Below are 20,928 nucleotides of genomic sequence, written 5' to 3' on the forward strand. Positions count from 1 at the left end.
TTTAACACTTTGCATATTTGTTTACTAAACTTTTAACTTTCTCTTAAACTGTCAGCATTGTATAGAGTATCTACACCTGCCAGTGTCTTGGCCTCAGGGAGGTAGCTATATCCAGTTTCTTATTGACCTGCAATGAAGTTCTCAAATGTTGAGGATAGTGGAGCCTTTGGATAGTTTTTCTTTTTTCTTCGCAACTCTCTCAATGTCTTTTTTCCTCTCTTTCTTTTTTTACGAAATATATTCTATCCCTGACTCTTAGTCTCACTGAGAGTGACTGATTGTCTCTCACAACGTTAGTTTCTCACCCTCGATCTAGCCCCGCTCCATTTCTATACCCTACCCCCATTCCCACCTACCCCTAGTATCCTGTAACATATAGTTAACCAGCCCCTCCCCTCTCCAACCACACCCTCACAGGCAACAAATCACACCTTGTATCTCAAACATCCCACCCTTTTTCTAATCTGTATACCATACTTTCTTGCACTACTCTGTAGCTATGACTACTTATATCCTCCAACTGACACATCTATTGTTCCTTCCTCACATTCTACCCTATCCTTTTATTACATACTAATTTTCTTTTTTTTTCATTTTTTCTTTTTCCCTTTTCTTCTCTTTTTTTCTTAAACTACTTAGCAACTTTTCAAATAGACTTTCCCATCCATCCACTGACTCTACAATGTATAATTTAAAGTATACATTACCTCTCTCTATACTATTAGTCCTGCTACTGCTTGCTCTCCATGCTATCTCCTTCTCATCTAACCTTCCCCCTCATAATCATGTTCCAACATTGCCATAACTGATGAGCAACAACATGTCAGACCTACTATCTATATCTCCCATTACCTCTATAATATCTCCCCTAGTCTACTTTTCTCTCTTAAATATTACTACACCCAAAATAATGCCATCTCATTATATATCTATCACAGCCTGTTTTCAAAATTGAAACATCTTACCCTCCATTGCCTTACCCACATCAAACTCTAATGTGATATTCATTCTAATCCAGGCCCAACCCCATCCCCAAAACACACTGCACTGACATATCCACAAACCCCACACCTTGCTCCTGTTTACCTCTAAAAACAGGTAATGCTGACTTGCTTATTATAAATGCCAACCTTAAAAGCCTAATGAACAAAGTCCATGATATATTTGTTATTACTGAAACATGGCTTAAGCCTCACACCACATCTGAAGAATTTCTTCCAAATGGCTATAGTATCCTTAGAAATGACAGAGTAGCTAAACATGGAGGTGGTATTGCCATTTTATTTAAAGAAAATCTCAAATTGGTACACCTCAACACTACCCCACCTGATATTCCTAACCTTGAAATTTTGATAGCACGCCTTGAACTTAATAACCACAAGTCCATTATCTTTATAGCCTCCTACCTCTGCCCTGGTAAAAACCTCCAAAATATAGAAAACATCCTAGAATGGGCCTCTACAAACTTCACCCATGAAAACATAATACTAGAAGATTTCAATCTTGACTGGACCACTTGCTCTTCTACTACCCCTACAAATTTCATTAATGTTTACAACGTCTCTCAAAAAGTCGACCTTCCCATATGCATTGATAACCACTACAAGAGACAATCCACTCTAGACTGGATTTTAACTAACAAGCCCAATATTACATATGATGCTGGTTGTCTCCCTGACACACTACCTACTTGGTTAGAAAGCATCCTCAAAATTTCTCCAATATTTCATTTCGATACATTCGCAACAAAAACATTTCTCTCCTCCATTATTTAACTCAACTTCTACAATATGATTAGACACCTTTTAAACATCTTCCACTTGATAGCGCAGTTAAGTACTTCAGTACCTCCTTCCTTCAAATACTTAATGAACTAGCCCCCATAAGAAAAATACGCACCAACTCTAACAGACTTCCCTGGCTATCAAAAAACATACATTTACTAAAACAAAGGGATAGAACCTGGTCTCACTATCAAAGTAATAAAACTAAAGAAAACCTCACGACGTACCAGCAACCTAGAAATCAAACTAAAAAACTAATTAAACATGACAAAAAACCTACTTCCAAGCAAAACAACTAAAATACTAGAACAATCCCAAAATATTCTGGCAAACAATTAATCTCCTCCTCAACCCAGGAAAACCCACTACCCCAACCTCAACACTGACCAATCAAAATGAGCCAATAGCCACTCAATTTAACTCCCAATTTATTAACTCAATTATCTTCGTTCTTAACAACATCCCTAGTACAACTCCTACCATACCTCAGATTCCTGATAAAAACATTACTCTTCTCTGACTTAAACCAATACAAACCAACTATATCAGAACTCTTATTACCAAATTAAAACCTTGCACACTAACTGCTGACCAGCTGTCTGGTGACTTTCTTCAACTAGATGCTTCTTCCATAGCTTACCCTATATCTATTCTAATCAACTGTTCTACCTCTGAACAGTATGTACCATCCCTTTGGAAAAATATTCCACATAATACCCTTACATAAAGGTGGCCACTAAACTGATAAATCCAACTACCGACCCATAGCCATTCTATCCCCACTTTCCAAAATCTTAGAAAAATGTATACACAAACAGATATTAGAAATTTCCTGTCCTATAATCTACTATCCAAAACATAACACAGCTTCCGGCCCAACCACAGTACTAGTACAGCACTCATCAGCTTTACTGACACTGTATATCAGCTTAAAAACAAAAAACTAGTATCTGCTACCTTCATAGACATGTTAAAAGCATTTGACACTGTGTCACATCAAATACTTCTAAACAAACTAGCCATCTACCACTGCAGCTCTGAAACCCTAAAATGGTTTCGTAGCTACCTGACTGACAGAAAACAAGCAACTCAGTGGGAAAATAAGCTCTCCACTCAGCTCCCTGTAACAGTTGGGGTCCCACAAGGCTCAATCTGCGGTCCACTTCTGTTCACAATCTTTACTAATGACCTTCATTCTGCCGCTAACCCAGCCTCAGTTTTACAATATGTCGATGATGCTTCCCTCATCTGCTCTGCTGCCACTATCAAAGAGCTCCAAGATAAAACTCAAGCAGCCCTCCACAGTATAGAAAATTATCTAACTCGCCATCAATGTATACCTAACCCCCCAAAACAAACAAGCTTATGGTTTTCCATCAAAACCCACCATCCAAGAATCTACCTCCTATCTATATTTCCTCATCTAATGGCACTAAAATTGAGCCAGTAGAACATACAAAACTTCTTGGTGTTACAATTGATAGCGGACTTAGGTTTGATAAACACCTTGGTCTAAACATAAAAAAGTGCATGCCAAACTGGGTTCACTCTACAGAGCAAAACCATTTCTCACTGACCAAGCCAGACTCTGTACTGCTCAGTTCTATCTATTATCTCCCCTTCTATTTAATATTTACCAACCTTCGCAAAACTGACCTAAATAGCCTTGAATCCTGCTATAACAAAATTGCCAAAGTCACTAAAAATCAATCACATAGAGCCCACCACTGTACTGCATTAATTCAGCTAAACTGGCTAGAGCTCCCTCATCTCCTCTCCTTAACTCAGCTACTTACTGCCCACACAGTCATACACAAACCCGACAACTGCCCAGCAATATCAAATCTAGTTCAACTCTATAGTAACCTAACATCCCTTAGAGCTGCTGACAAAATATTGTTAAAAGTTAGTAAGGCCCGACACTCTTATGGCATCTCCCTATTCTCCCATTCCATAGCCAAGCAATGGAACTCTCTTGCAGAGCATATTCTCACCATCAGTAACACACTAACTTTTAAACAGACCCTAAAAGAATATTTCTCTAAACATACACTCTGCTCCTGTACTAACCCAGGCTAAACATCTGTAGTCTCCTGCTAACTTCCTTTCTTAATATCTCCTGGATCTACTGAATCATTCTCCCAAAAGAATTAAAGAAAAGAATGAAGTATGGTGAACTGATATTGCTTGATGTATTTGACAATTGCCTATAAGTGCTAAATATTTTGCTGATATTTGCTTGCTGTGTTTGACGATTACCTATAATTACTGAATAATTTTCTCAAGATGTCTAACTTTTTTTTCACACATGAAATAAATAAATAAAATAAAAAGTTTTCAAAATATTTAATTGGGACCACTACAGTTACCAGTTTCTGTTAATTTAATCTGGATAGTTTTGGCCCTTGTTCTCTTAGTAATGTGGGCCATTGTGTTAGTTTTATGTTTACCCTTCTTGGAATAGTTGGTATGTGGACAAACATCACCCTTCATTATTTGCTAATTTGGATAACTATCTCTTTTAGGTTATTTGCTGCTGTGTTCCGTTTTACTTGTAATAATACCATGTACTTTTTGACATTATTTGTTGAAATACCTTGCCACATTGTTTTCTCTGTTTTTACAAATTGATCTGTGTTAATATTGCTTTAATCTTTTTTTTGTTTGTTTGGGCAGATGTTCATTACAAATTTAAATTATGTTACTGAGATTCACCTTTGTCACATTACCCTGAACTGGTTAAGCACTGCGATAAATATCAACTTGAAGTGTAAATATTATTGCTCCATTGGAGGGAGTTTTCCCAGTGTGTAGATGTTTATTTTCTCAACACCAAGGAAGGCTTTGTGACAGCTCACTTTTCTATTTAGATTTCCTACATTTAGCAATGCTACCTACACCTCAGTCGTTTTTGTATCATTGTCATATTTTTAGATGTAATTTGCACAGATCTAATAATACACTGTTGGAATAGAAAGCTTTTTTTTCACTCCCTGTACTGCTCAGGAAAGCATGGGCAAACTAATTGATTTCAAGCAGTCACATATCTGGATGTTACACTGACAGATCCTTAATTTGTTGATTTTTCTATCCAAACCCTTAGCCACAAAATAAAAGTCAAAACGTTGTCTTTCTTTCATTTGTTGGTTTGTTAACCAAGTTGTGGGGATGGTACAGGACATCTTTCAGCCAAATCTCAGGCAATAAGGCAACACAACACTGACGCAAAACAACAAATCTTCAAATGAAGCATACAAAACTGAGAAAAATGTCAAGCTGATGCAGGATATAAATGGAAAGCCAACAGTTAAAATGCAAAACATAAACCGCAGATACCATTCAGCTGTTTTATACATATGTTTCTCTTTCACTTTCAACAGTGCAGAATTTGATATTTTTCAACCATCAGCACTTGAAAATGTATAGTGTTTGAAATGAAACATCTAGAGCATTACATGAAATGCCAAAGTATGAAATAGAAGATGTGATTCTAGTAAGATTAGTATATATTTGGTGGTATCAGTGGTTAAAAAAGTAGCACATTCAGTAGTTTTATAGGTGAGTATAAAATTGTTTAAAGAATGTGACAGAAACTACTGGCAGATAGTATTAAAAAGGAATATTGCTAAGTGATGGGGTGGGTGGAAGGTGTATATTCAACTAGCCCTTTCCTGTAAGAGAGCTGTTAAGTTTAGTTCAAAATCAGGAGTAGAGTCACTATTTATTTTGTCTATTATTCCATAATTTGGACCAAGAATGTTAAAGATGGGGCAAATGATGCCAAATCAAAAGGGACAGTGAGGATAATGGTGCATCATTTTGGTAGTAACTGGATACAAGAGAGAGAGGTGTACTAATATTCATTTCTAGATGGGAGAAGGATATATCTGTAGGCATGGTTAGAAAAAAAAATGTCTGGATATTGTAGCTTTTGATTGAATATATATAGGTGAGTAGGAGAGAACTATATTCAAGCACAGTTTAATGAATAGCTACTGAATTACATGCTTCTGAAGTAAGAAATCCAAATAAATGCTAACAACAAAGTAGTGTGCAGATGATTTTGCATATTAAATTATTGATATAGCAATACATTGATAAGTTGGGATTAAGTAAAATGCCAGGGTACTTAAATAATAAGACCAGTTGTATATAGTTTCATTGTAACCGAGAGACTGTGAGGTAAATTGGGATTGGTGAGACTGTGGCATTAGCACCAAGCAATATCCCTTTATTTCTTAATTAAAAATGAATTGTTTACTCTTAAGACATTTTAGGAGGTTTTGAAGGTCATGAAGGAATGTCTTTCTTCTGGAGAGAACAGATGCAGATGATCAAGGCCAAGGGCACACAGATGATAGCGTATCAATAGAGGATGTAAAGGAGGCAACATGAAACTCAGCCTTCAGGAACTTTGGAATAAATGGGAAATTTAGAGGACTGGTTATAATCAAGTTTATCTCTAAAATATTTTTTACAAAAATAGGTAGTTAACCATGAGCAAACTGACATAAGGTATAGGAATTTAAGAGGAGTGTATGATTTATGAGATCAAAGACCTTTTTAAGATCAATGAACAGTATATCTTTCAGTAAGCTGAAGGAGTCATCATCAACTCTTTTAAGAATGGAGTCATTGAGGTTAGAAGACCTGTCTTGGTGCTTCTACCCACAGTGAATCCATATTGGAAGTTAATAACAATGTATTTATTAATGTAGTCTGAAGCATGATTTTTCTAGTAATTTGCAAGTGCAGGAAGGTGAAAGATGCATCTATAGCCTGAGGTGTATCTTTTTGTAAGTTATTTTTGTGGAGAGGGATAACAATGGCTTCTTTGCAGGAAAAAGGAACTATGCAATGACCGAATGAGAGAATGAGCAAGTGGTAGACTGAATAGGAAGTTGAATCTTTACAAAAATATAATAAATCAGGGATACAGATTACCACTTCCATGCTGAAATGGACAGTGAAGTGATCCAATAGCTATTCTGTTTGCCTTACAGTGATCTTTTTCAAATGAAAAAGGAGAGGAAAGGGATCTTTAGGAAAGTTGGTTGATTGCTTCTGAGAAAGGGAATATGGTTAGTCAATTTTATTTTAAAATCCTCACAATCAATGCTAGTATTTAGGTGAGCTATTTTGTATATGCCCTCAGTATTACTGACCTTGAACCCAGACTTGGCCTTAGGTCAAATGGGACAATAGGTAAAGGATTTTGAGGAGTCCTCCCCTCAACACACAGACCCCCACCATTTCCCAGACTGCATGGTACTGTTCAGTTCCCATCAGTTTCTCCAATACCCCAACAGTTTCTCCAACCCTCTCAGTGACCTCATCCTCCATCCAGGTATCACCATGTCATCTAGATTTCTTTTTTTCTTGTTTTGCCAAACTTTGTCATAATCTTCAAATATTCCTCATTTCTACTAACACATCCTCAGTGGCCAAGACTGCAGTAAAATAGTGGAAGAAGTAATTGAATTAAGAGTGAGATCAGTTATAGATGCTCATATAAACATTTTACATCTTTTTTTCCTCAAAACTTTTGGTCTAATGAATGTCTGAACAAAAATTATGACTAAGAAAAACATTCAGGCTTATTTTCTTTCAAGGAAGAAATAAATGATGTCCAAGTTTTAATGTTCAAAGAAGGCAAAATAGACTGGAAATACAAATGATTGGGAGGATCTATAAATCATATCTTGGAATAGTGCTTTCTTCCCGACCCCCTCCCCAAATTATAATTCTTCTTTTGTTGATCCTTCTAGTATTAGACTGGGATGATAGGGAAACAACAAATATCCAGTCACAGAAACATATTTCAAGCTGTTGCTATCATGCTTATCCCCAAAAGGCAGCCACCATGATGGTAGCTCCTTAGGGAAGGTTGATGGGGAAAGAGGGGTAAAGTTGGAACTGAATTTGTCAACCAATAAGTTTGCTATATCTTTTGGCTGAGAATAGGTGGCTCCATTTACAATGAGCTCTGTACACAATTCTGTATTGCCTTTGAGGTTGAGGACATAGCTAAAGAATGCCTTGCAGTTTTCCTTGGCCTGGGAGGCCAAATTTATCTCAAATTTGGCTCTGTTAGACTTTATTTGTCCTCTGAGTTGTTTATTTAGTTTGACGAGAGTAATTTTATCCTGCTGGGTGCTGCACCATGTAATTTGTGCCATGATTTTCTTCCTTTTTGTTATACAACCTATTGATGTTGTGATTCCACTAGAGTGGCTTGTTTTTGAGTTAGTTCTGCACTTCATCCTGATGGGTACAGCTGCCTATATGCAGCTATTGACATGTTTGTATAGGGTTTCTGTGAGTGTTTTTCATAGGCAGCAGTGTGCTTAAGGTTTATGGGGTGCTTGAAATTTTACTAGTAGGAAAATAGCCTTAGAGTAGTTCCTGAATATTTAAGAATTCGTTGGGGTTCAGGTTTTATTTTTACTTCAAAGGAGACCATTTTGTGGTCTGACCTTACCAGAGAAGACATGACACTAGAGGGAGTGCATCACTCTCCCATATTAGTGAGGACCAGAGCCAGTATAGTTGCACCCCTGGATGGTGTATTGACAGTCTGGTCCAGGGAGTTTGTGTTTACAAAATCCAGGAATCTCTGTGCCTGTATGTTTGATGTCATACATCATTCCCAGTTAATAGTCAGGTAATTAAAATCACTCATGAATATGGTATTGGGTTGGATAGTGAGGGTTTCCAGTAAGTTTAAATACATGGTATTGGTTTTCTGGGTCATAGAGGGGTACTTGCAGCTTGCAAGGAAGTGGTATTGGATTTTGCCTATGGTAATTTGAATGTGGAGAAGCTCAAGTGCATTGTTCTGTTTGACCAGCCTTAAGGTATAATTATTTTTGATGTAAATTGAGATACCTCCACCTTTAGATCCTGTCTGTGTAGTAGCTGTTCTAAATGTGTGAAAGGCATTCCAACCTTGCACTGTCGGTGTGCTCTGTATGGTTTTAAATCATGTCTCAGTGACTGCTCAGACATCAGCATTCTCTAGGGAAAAAGAGAGCTTCTAAGGAGTGCATTTATTTGTTTAGACTCCTAGCATCAAGCAGTAATACCTTTAGATTTTCTTGGTTTGATTTGCTATGTTCGAATTACTTTCAGTTTAGCTTTGCCTAAAAAAAGGCACTATGGGGAAGGACAATGTTTCAGCTGATATATGAAAGCCTAGAGAGAGAGGTGCAGACCATTCCTGGCAAAGCAGCTTGGTCTGTTGTGGCATCATCCTTGGAGAAGGCAAAATGCTGCTCAATGCTAGGCTTATACCAGCCTGGGACACATATTCTGAGAGCACCAAGATGTCTCTCTTCTTATAGTCTAGGGAGGTACATCTCAGGTCATTTACACCCTCATGGACTATGACAGAGTCACACTGGTACTTGTGGTCCAATGTCCTGACTGAGTGTGTAATGTGACTGATCCTGGCCCCTGATAAGCAACTGACTGTGACTTTCTCCTTATTCAGCCTGGTGAGAGGGACATCTGTGTGTCTCACAATGGAGTCTCCAATGACTAGAATGTTGGGTTGTGTGGTGACTTGATTTATGGGCTTAGAAGTAGAGTCTCCATAAGATGTGGATGTATGTGTTGATATGGGTGTTATTTTGAAGAGTGCATGCAGGGTCTGCTGAGGGTATTTGTTGTGTGTACTTAGTCTAGGAGGTCTTTGGGGTTTAGGAAGGTTACATTAAAGCACCTCAGCATATGTGGGTCTGTATGTCTGCTTTGAATTGTGTGCGATAGGTGCAGCGTGTGTACTACTGACAAATGTATTGACATTAGGAGTGCTTTTATTGAAAGCTTTGCCTCCAGTGACATTGTAAATAAATCTCTCACATACCATGTCAGTTTTTCTGAGAATTAACTGGTTGTCAGAAAACATAATGCAATTTCTACATTCCCTCAGGATGCCCATATCCACCAAACTGGTCATGGAGATAGCGTGAAGGTTCATATCCATAGCAATAGACCATTTTTATTGATTAGACAGTTGCAGTGAGAATAAAAAGTAATGCCATGAGTACTTGGTTTGCAACTCTGGGGGTAGTGCTTGTTACTGCAAACTAGTTGCCCTGTGTTCTGTGCAAATGGGTATTGGTGAAATTTCAGTGGTGGCTTTATAGAAAAACTATCAACTCAAGATGTCTGTGGCTATACAGAGCACTGCCAAACACTTGAATGGAAACTAATAACTAGAGCCTGATGATTTATGGATAAAGTATTTAGGCAAATATTCTGAAGTTACAAGCAAATTAAGCAGTACTTACCAAAAAGAAAGAATTGGCTTGTCAAGAATGATGAAAAAATGGGAGTCATCTGAATGGCTACTGCCTCACTACTACTAGTGTTGGTCTCACCACAGCTTCATTCTGCTGGGATACAATGCCCCTTTGCTTCTTCTCTCACCAGAAGCAAAACAGTAGCACTAATCCCAAGATGAGAAGCAGTCAACAGCCTCTTTAGTGATTCACAGTCTTGTCCCAGATTATATAAGGGACTCTAGGCTTGCTGTAGCCTTTTCCTGGTAGATGCCTTGAATAGCAACTAGACCAATCAAAACGGTCACACTCTCTCACTCACACACTCCCTCTTTCTCTCTCAACAGGAGCAAAATAAAAGCACAAAATCTAAACTGGCACCTAAGAAATAGTTTTTAAGCTATCTGGTGATCAGCATTCCCCAGGAAATAATGTCCATATGCTCCTTCTCTCACCAGGAGCAAAACAGAAGCACTAATCCCAAGATAATCACTGAGTGGTAGAATGTGGGCTCACCAGTAATTGGTGGTCTTGAAGTAGATGTTGCAGATTTTAAAGATAAGATAGAAAAATGGGTTAATACCCTAATAGCTGTAATGTGCACTAATCAGTTAAATATGAAAGAGGGAGTAACTTAAGCTTTAGCTATTTTAAGTGCAGAGTGGACTAATTTTAAAAGCACAAGATAGATTGGAAGGGGTGGGCACTCTGTATTCTGGTTGTATGGAATACAGTGGGGCATCCAATAAATTTAAATATTTGTAGGGGAGTGATTTTACAAAAATGATAATGTTGTGCTTACTCACAATAGCCAATGAAAGAGGAAAGGGAAGGAGATATGTGGTCAAATTAACATAAGGAACAGGTAACTAGAAAGACAATTGAGTTTAAAAATACTACAGCATCAGGGTAGGGATGGAGGGAACTTAATTTCTGTGTGACTCACAAGAGAGACAGCTGTGTTCTCTTTCCTAGTTTAAATATGCGTTTAAAAGCAGAATACAAGTAAAACAGTGTAAAGAAAAATAATCACAATATAGAAAATGGGGAGGCAATAAAGCAAAACAAAACACAAGAAAGCAAACATTCCCTCACAGCAAGTTGTGGCAGAGTCTGGGTGAGCTTTTCTAGTAAAATTCTGTCAATGGACCCTGGGAACTACAGAGCCATAAGTCTGATTAGTCTCTTATGCAAAGCTATGAAAGAGTTACCAGTGAAATGATTAGTAATGAAATAGGAAACTTTCAGACACTAGATCCAACCCAGATTTGTTTCAAGGACAAATTATGCCTCCTCACCCTGGTTGACTTTTTGAAATGGTCACCAAAGCAATGGAAGAGGGTAAAATTGTGCATACTGCCTATCTTTACCTGGCTAAGGTATTTGATACAATAACTCACTTCAAAATTGTAAACAAACTAAACTCATGAAATTAGGCATAAACCCTTATGTTATTTATGTGCTGTATAGCCTGCTGGCTCTCAGATAGGACCTAAGAAGTTAGGATAGGTGAAACTACTTCCACAAAGAGGTCAGTCACTAGTGGAATCCCTCAGGGCTCTGAGTTGGGTCCACTCCTTTTTGGCATTTACTTCTGAGAAGTCAAATCAATGTCAAGGGCCTTTGGCAGACCGAATTTGCAGATAATTGCAAAGTAGGAGTAGGAGTAGGTGTAGAATCCCTCCCAAGATACTAACATCCTACAAGAAGAAGGCATAAAATAGACAAATTACTGGTACCAAAGTCACAGCTTAAAACTTAATGCTTTACTTCTAAGAATAGACCCAGTAGTCAAGGATTTTGGGATGTATGTAGATAGTAACCTAGCTTTTGACCAACATGTGTCTATGGTAGTAAGAAAATCATTCTGTGTTGCCCATCTTATAATGAAGTGCATGTTATCCAGGTCTAAGGAGTTCATTGCTCCTCTGTATTCAGCCCTTATCAGACTCACCATTGAGTATAATGGCCCCTTCTCTATGTACCTGACCAGGCACATGCAGCAACTGGAACATTCACAGAGGTTTTGCACAAAAAGAATGCAATGTGTTAACAGTATGCCTTGTGCAGATTGCCTTAAAGCCCTAGTTATGTACTCTGCATCCTACAGACTATTGAGAAGTGATCTATAACTGGAATGCAAGGCAGCCCTGGATCCTGCTCTGATGGACCTTTTTGCATATCTGCAAAACCAACAAAATCAGACCTACTTAATCTAGGGATGTAAACCTTGTCTGCAACTTAGATAGGACATGTTGAAGGGGCAGGTATGTGTCTCAGAGAACTTTCTTTCTCTGGAAAAGGCATTTCATCCTTGTGAAGCAGAGATCTTCCCTAACTCTATTCAAGCGTATCCTGGACCAGTGGATGGAAAATCAGAAATTTGCCCCTAGTCTAGCACCTGTGTTTCTAATGGACAGAGGCAGTCTGTAAACCATGCCTTAGCTTACCTATACCCCTTAAAATACTAGTTAGGCACACAACTTATAGGATACCTTTGGGATGGATGGCTAAACTTATAAACGCCCCAGTGGTCGTTAGCCTAGTTTACACCTATGAACTTTGTGCTCTGCTCCTGCCACAGTCTCCCCTCTCCCCAAAGCTGGACACATTGCTGTCATATGTTTGTGCTGTACTTCCTGTGACAGGCTCCCCTGTCTATGATTGGACATGAAAATGTCATGACTTTATGCTGTCACCTTACCTATATCAGTGGCTGCTCCTATCCCTGTTGCCGACATCCACCATACCATGGATGTTCAGCACATTGCAGATGTACATTACCAGGTACTTTTGTCTTTCATTTGCATGCCTATATCAAACTAAAACATCCTTTTCACTGTAGTCCTGATCCTTGACTTGCTCATTTTAACATTTACTCTTGCAATATGCTATAAAACAGGCCTTGTAGCATGACAGTTATGCTAATGAGGGAATTAATGTGAGAGAGACCAGGATGTTTCTGTTTGTCCTCCACAAGGACTTTGAGGACTACCTGTTGGGCCATTATGATGGCCCTTTATCTATGTTAGATATCTGGCACTAACTGGATAGGTTGGTGAGTGATGCCATGGCATCACCCATTATGTTGCATAGTGCAGGCACAGTTATATAAACCTACAGTGGTGCCACACTAACCTGTTTTCACAGTGGGAGGCAGTGCTTAGGAGGAGTGTGCCAACTCTCTACTATAATCTCAGTAAGCACTGCATATTAGTAACATTTTGTGCTTTTGCATGCTCCTTTTCTTCCTCTTCTTTTCACAAGTTCAGTGGTGTAGTCAATTATTCTTACTTTCTTTTGCAGTTTCCCTTGTGAGAAATGAATGCCTTTCTCTCCCACTGGTCTGGTACTTATACTCTTGGCATTACTGAAATCATGCAGTTATTCTTCTGTTTGTAATATGCCAGGGGTATATCAATGGATACCTGGACAATGCCAGCTGACACATTTGGTGCTGGGTCATCACTGGCTGTCAGATGTGCCAGGAAAGAAGTCAGCTTTCTGAAGTGACCTAGGATCCCCACTGGTGGCCTGTTCTAGAAGCTGCTCTACTCAGATGGCCCACTGGAGTCCCATGTGGTCACTTAGTATGAGGTGTGGAGACTGCTTGTGTCTGAGGTACATCAGCAGTTGAACATCTGCCAGGACACCATGGAGTGTTTCCCTGTGCAACTGATAGACCCTTGTGATTGGATGACCTCAACCATTGGGCCACCAGATGCACAGCCTGTCCATAATGTCAAACCTGGATGGGCTCTCCTCTGGTCTGGACTGGTCTGGCATGCATCCTGTACCCTGCCGTTTCACCCATCCAGATGGGCCAATCCTTATTTGCCATTCACTATACCTTGTTTTTCATCTATCCCTTCACATCACAAGTTGACCACCCTGTTTGTTTCTGGGTACCTCCACTATTGTCCCCACTTTATATGTTTATATTACCTCTTTCTGGCTGTCTCTATGGTCCACATTTGTTTGTCTGCCAGTGATACCTCCCCCTACTCTCTCTTTTCCATATATACTCCTCCTTACCTTCTCACCTAATGTTCTTTTTTTTCATATATATAAAAAGAGTGGCTACCTATCAGATGCTCGAGTTCCAGAACGCCAAAGACCATATTGTCAAGACCATATGACCGAAATTTTACAACCTCAAAAAAAAGTGAAAACACAAAAATTAAACAACTTATCTTGATGTTTTTGCAGAGGGAAAGCCCCCATGCACCCCTCACACCCCCTGCTACTTACATATACCAACTCTGAGATCGCACTACAGTGAGGAAAATGACAAATCCTGAGTTCCGTGTTGTACGGCGATCTCAGTACAAAGTGATTGAGGTTGATCAGTCATATGGTCTCGACCATAATGTCTTCAGCATTCTGCAACTCGATCATCTAATAGGGACCCAAAAAGAGCACCTGTCCTACAAAAAAATTCCCTTCTTCCCTTCCACTTTTCATTCCTTATAGATACTCTTGTGTGTTTTCCTTTGTATATTATTTCCCCTTTTTTATCTCCCTTGCCTCCCCTTTTGAAGTTGATCTATGTTTGAACTTTGCTATACTGGCCACCTTTGGCCTGCTCAGTGTTCAGGTTACAGTAATGATCATGCATAGTCTGAAGAATGCTTCCTTAGCTTTCTTGTCATATTTATCACGTGAGATATACAGCCACTGGCTCTTCTCCTGCAGTTACCTAGCTTTGCTCTTTTCTGTAATGCAGTGGCATTCGTTTACTATGTTATTGTCTTCTCAGAATACTGGTATTATGGTGTTCCTAATATATAGCTAAGCAGCTACAGGCCACATTTATCTGTGGAAGCCATAATATTTAATAACATAATACCTAACTCAAAACTGTTTCTATTATGATTCTAAGGATAAGTTTCCCTGTACACCTAGATATAAATATGACAACAAAAATTATCTGTATGTGGTAATTATAAAACTAATGCTTTCAGCAATGCCATAATAAATATTGTTTTTTGTTATCCTTCAGAGACTTCTTCTAGACTCATATATGGAAATATTAGCACCGCAGGATGCCCATGCTCTGCTTCATGTCAGGCATTGTCTGCAAACTGTACTCAAATGAATCGCTACGTATGCATGAACATGACCTTGACTATTTTGTTTGGTAAGTTATCTTGTTACTTTCACTTTTGGCAGGGGAAAGGAAACAAATGTTTGTGTGTGTGTGTGTGTGTGTGTGTGTGTGTGTGTGTGTGTGTGTGTGTGTGTGTGTGTGTGTGTGTGTGTGTGTGTGTGTGCATTTATAACATTCTTGCTCTTTATTATGCCATCTGTATCACAAAATACAAAAACATGTGTAGTATTTAACCAAAGAACATATTCATACCTTTCAGCTGCTATGATTTGGGCAAAGCATCATTATTTCTGGCCTCAGACTTAGCCTGTTCTTCCATATGTATATATGTCTAAGGGTATGTATATAACTAAATAACAGAACTAAGCCTATATAAAGGTTCTTCATCACTAAATGCATGTATTACATATCTGAAGGATTTATGTTAAAAAGATTAACAAAATGCTCTTCTTTCTGATCCTCTGTGATGCTTTTTAGAGGATAGTGCTATGATTTTTAATGCTCTGAGACTGAGCGGCATGCTCATATTTGTTTTCCATTTCTTTCTATTATTTAAATTACTGCATTATGGTTAATCAGGTTAGCAGCTGATGGGTGTATTTCATTTACAGAGGTGATGGGGAATCCTCCACAAACTCTTTAACAAAGTTTACAAGATTCAACAGTTAATCTACATATTTTGTCAAAGATAGATATATTGGTTATTGTCTTTTGTCAAAAACAGATGTATTGATTATTGGGAACACATGCATATCAATACTGAAAGCATGCAGCTGACACTATCTCAAAAACTCTAGTTTATAAAGTAACATTCATTACCTTCATAGGATCATAGGAGGTTAGTAGGCTAACAGCTCCCTTACAAACCTAGCCATGTTCAACCCATATTCCCAAGGGTGCCTGGTTCAAGCAGGCACTAATATCAGCACCTATTGTACCTGTCCAAAAGGGGCACAGGTGAAACCCCTGGTGTGAATTTCCGGTTACCCATTCAGTCATCCAAATTATGCTTAAATAGGGCCACCAAGGGACTTTGTTTAGCATAAACAGGAAGTTTGTTCCAAAGGTGGGTCAACCTCTGTGAGACAAAGCTGTCTCTCCAGCAAGTTCTGTTGATGTCACATACCAGGTTAAGGTCCTTTGAATGAGTGACCTCTGTGCCATTTAACTTGTGAATGTGCAGCATTTCCATTTAACTGGGTCAGAGATTGCTCTATATGCAAGGCATGGGTCACAACTGAGCAGTCTGTACAACAGAGAGTAAACTGGCAATGGTTTCAGTCAGTCCACATAAGACAGATCTTGAAGACCCTGAATTTTATTTGTAAGGCACCTTTGTGGTCTCTCCAATTGCTGCAGGTGTTTGGAAAGGAACATATCAAAGTGAGCATTGCACTCTATTACTGGCCTGATGAGGAAAGAGTACAGGGGCATTATAACCTCTTTTTTCTGGAGGCAGTGCCCTTACTTACAAGATAAGCAATATAAAATTACATTTGTACCAGTGTGGAGACATGGTGATTGAAGTTAAAGTTGCTGTTGACCTGTGTGCCCAGATCTCTCACCACTGACTGTGTGCTTAGGGTATTGCTAGTGATGTGGTAGTTTACAGGAGCATCACCTTTGCCAAAGACGATGATAATGTATTTTTTGCATTAAGTTTAAGACCATGACTTTGGCACCAGTCATTAGTCTGTGTAAGACCTTGCAAGATGTTGACATCACTAGGGGTGCCAATGATCATTCCAGTTTGCAGTCATCAGCAAACGTTGTCAGCCACAGCCCTTTAGTTTTAGCCTGTACTTTAGAGAAGTAGATTCTAAACAGTAAAGGTCCCAGAACCGATCCCTGTGGAACACCACTAGTTACAGGTCTTCTGGAGGAGGTAGAGTCCCCTATTTTGACTTTATGAGTTTCATCAGTGAGCCAGTTTGCAGCCCACCTGACAATATACGGGTTGATACTCAGCTGGGTAAGTTTATCAATGATGCCTGAGTGAGGGATTGTGTCAAAGGCCTTGGCTAAGTCTAGGTAGGCTGTGTGCACAGATTTGCCCTCATCTAGGGCTTTGATGACTGTCACAAAGAAGTCCACCAAGTTTAACAGGCATGATCTCCCCTTAACAAAGGCAAACTAGGTGGGTTTGAGTATTTTGAGATTTCCTATATCTTTGTTGATAAGGTCCATGATGATTCATTCCACGGTCTTGCAGATAAGGCTGGTCAGGCTAATGGGTCTATAGTTCCCAGGGTCTGTGGATGCACCCCACTTTGTGCAAAGGGATGACAGCAGCTGTTTTCTATTCCACTGGGACAAAGACAGTGCTTAGGCTGTGATTGAAAAGTGTGCCCAATGGTGATGCTAATTCCTGTTTTAACCCAAGTAGAGCACAGCCCAGGATGTCATCTGGTCCCATAGAGGCTATGCTTTTGGCCTTGGAGAGGGCATTTAAGACCTACTCCTCAGAGATACTAGGTGGGGACAGTGTTAGGGATACTTTGGGGTATATGTCGCGGAGACAGGGGAGTGAAGTTTTCAAAGAACCTGTCAGCCAGCAGGTTTGCTATATCCACAGATTCTGCATATGTAGTACCATTAACAGTTAGTTCAGTCCAAATCTGGGCCTTACCTTTCAGGTTACAGATGTAACTAAAGAACACCTTGTGTTTACCCTTAGTTAGGGAAGATAATTTGGATTTGCAGTTAGCTTTGGAGGACTTCACTAAGAGTCTTATTTGTTTGTTTAAGTTGAGGTGGGGGGGGGGGCTGCTGCACTGCTGACTGTGCCATACTTTGGATGAAATGTAAAACTGAGGCCCCATCTGCTTGAGTTGGTGGTAGCTAATGTGGATGGTCAGATTTCCCCTAGTAGTATAAATACCATATTGGGTCTTTCCTGAAAACAGGCCACTAGCTTTGTGGTACTAATCTTGTCAACAAAGGATAAAATAAAAAAAAACAATAAATATATGCTAGAATTAGCAGAGTGAAAGAAAAGAGAAGAGTAGCAACACATGAGCAGGTTCAGTTATTGAGTAGTCAAGAGGAAAACCATGTAGATCTGTAATGCAATATCATGTGGTGAACTGATTTTACATAGAAGGCATGCTTATTAGAGACATAAACAGTATAATTTTAAAAGCAACCTCAGATAACTACACAGTGGGTGCAGTTAATGTAACACTGGTACCATGATTTCAGTAAAATGTCAACTGAGAGTACTGGCTGAAGCTATGAGTAACATGGTTAATGGTAACAAATAGATTGCTAATGCCATAAATAGTTTGTTTAATACCATAACGGGTATAGGTAGGCTGTTGCCCAGTAAATGGAGAACAGCTTTAGTCCTTCCCCTGGATAAGGGAGGAACTTCCACAGATCCAGGAAATTACAGACTCATAAGTCTGGCAAGCCATGGAAAGAGTCATCAGGGAGCTAATCAATCAGGGCATAGGGAACATCCAAACACTGGAACTGTGTTAGTTTGGGTTTGTCAAGGGCAAGTCATATTTACTCAACATGGTGGATTTTTTTGAAGTGGTCACCAAAGGAATGGTTGAAGGCAAAATAGTACATACTGCATAACTTGAGTTTTTGACACAATTCCCCCCTCAGACATAGTAGAAAAGCAAAATAAACTGAGAATAAACCCCTATATCACCTACTGGATTGCCAAATGGCTCACATCCTGCTCACGCAGGAAATCAAAAGAGGAAAGGTTACTTCCACAAAGAGACCAGTCACCAGTGGAGTTCATGTTTCTGTGCTGGGATTCTCTCCTGTTTGACATCTACTTTTCTGAAGTAAAAGACAATATAAAAGGGCTCTGGCTGACTATGTTTTCAAATGACTGCAAGCTAGAAGCAATCATTGAATCGCCAATTGACTTAGCCATCCCCCATGAAGATTTCACTGAAATAAATAACTGGTGCCAAAATCACGGGCTGAAACTAAATGCCAAAAATGAATTACTGTAACATTTGGGAAGTCATCTGTCCTAGGTAGCTATCACATTAACAATATAACCTAAGAGTTGACCCAGTTGTTTGAGATTTAGGAACTTATGTGGACAGTGATCTAACTTTTGATCAACATGTGTCCATTGTTGTAAGAAAGTACTTCTGTACTGCATGGTAAAGTAAGGGGTTGTGTCTAGATCTAGGGATGTCACTGTCTCCCTTTACTTAGCCCATATTAGCCCAGTTATTGAATATAATTCCCCCTTTGGCATGTATCAGTCCAGAAACATGCAACAACAGTAATGCCCACATAGATACCTTACTAAAAGGACACAAGGTCTAAACAACGTGTCCTACATGGACTGACTGAAAGGCAAGCCATGTCACTATACTAGCTATCCTACAGACTACTAAGAGGTGACTTGTGTCTGGTGTACAGGGCATCCTCCGACTGAATACTGCTGGATTTACTACACATCAGCAAGTCAAATTGTATCAGAAATACTTGGTCTAGGGATCTAAACCTCTTCTGCAACATCAACAAAAGGGTTTGGAGGAAGGATATGTCTCACAGAGGATATTGCTCCACTGAATAAACTCCTCATCCACATAAAAACAAAGTTCATCCCTGTCCATATTCAAGTGAAACCTGTATATATATGGATGGGAATCAGAAAAATTACCCCAGGGATGTCCCCTGTACTACTAATGGACAGCAATGGCTCCTAAATGCTTTATCCTATGCATAGGTTCCCTCATATTATCTATAGTATGATCACAGTTATTGTCATTAGGGGTAATATATAATTATCAACCATGGGATGGGTAAAGCCAGTCTCTACCCAAATGGGATAGGTTAATTTGAGAACAAAAAGGAAAACTGTCTAGGCTTGAAATGACCCACAGGTACAGCTAGCCTAGAACTTACCTATGAACCTATGAAAAGGGGTATGTGAAAGAAAGGTAGTGAGCAGAGGAAAATATACAAGGATATATGGCAGGAAAATTGAATGTGAATGGAGAAGGTATTCATAGATAAGGTGACATAGGAAAAAGGGTTCAGAAAGATAGCATGTGTAGGCAGACAATCTGAAGACAATTAGGGATTGTGTACGTACAAAAGGAAGCGTGGACAAAGGATGAACACAGACACGCAGAGGGCAGACAAATTAAGACAGAGAGGGATGGACAGTGAACAAGACATGGGGAATGATAAAGTTGGGAGGGAGGACACCAGGAAGGGGATAAGGCAGGTGCTGACATGACTTTTCACACTCATTCACTTTCAAGATGGCTTCACATTGAGTAAGAGCTTAATTCTGGCTCTCCCAGTGTGAAAACAGAAACTTAGCAGAGAAAGCCAGTGGACCTGGATTTCTGAGAAAATTTCAGTAACTAACTAGTAAGTGCACTGCCTGGATGCCAGGAAAAAAGAAATACAGAGGACCTGAAGGAAAATCAGCTACAAAAGCTGATAAAAACACTGACTGGGAAAAGTACTGTAGCTGTTCCACAAAAAAAGAAGTGCAAGCTCCAGACTTGACTTTCAGTAACCTTCAGGAAAGTATAAAGCAATTGCATACAGAAGTAACTAAAATAAATGAAACACTGATGGTGTGTATCAACTCAAAAATAATAGTCTGGAAAAAATGGAAGAAACTTAAAACAGATACTCAGATTAGATGTTAAAACTGCAAAACTCAGAGGTCAAAATGAAGAAAAGACTGTCTGAATATGAGACAGAAGAGATGTTTAAAAAAATAATAGAATTGGAGAACAGCGCACATAGA

General features: G+C 39.2%; 1 protein-coding gene across 2 annotated transcripts in view; it reads left to right on the plus strand.

The window, feature by feature from the left end:
- Nucleotides 1-20,928, plus strand: part of LOC122809059 — a 632,045-nt gene that overhangs the window by 582,175 nt on the left and 28,942 nt on the right. For both annotated transcript variants that reach the window (XM_044080272.1, XM_044080273.1), the window contains exon 5: nucleotides 15,072-15,209. In XM_044080272.1, coding sequence (XP_043936207.1) covers nucleotides 15,072-15,209 — 138 coding nt within the window. The remainder of the gene's footprint in view (nucleotides 1-15,071; nucleotides 15,210-20,928) is intronic.

This window comes from Protopterus annectens, chromosome 8.part0, assembly GCF_019279795.1.
Source record: "Protopterus annectens isolate FY-2018-M chromosome 8.part0, PAN1.0, whole genome shotgun sequence".
Lineage (NCBI taxonomy): Eukaryota > Metazoa > Chordata > Ceratodontiformes > Protopteridae > Protopterus > Protopterus annectens.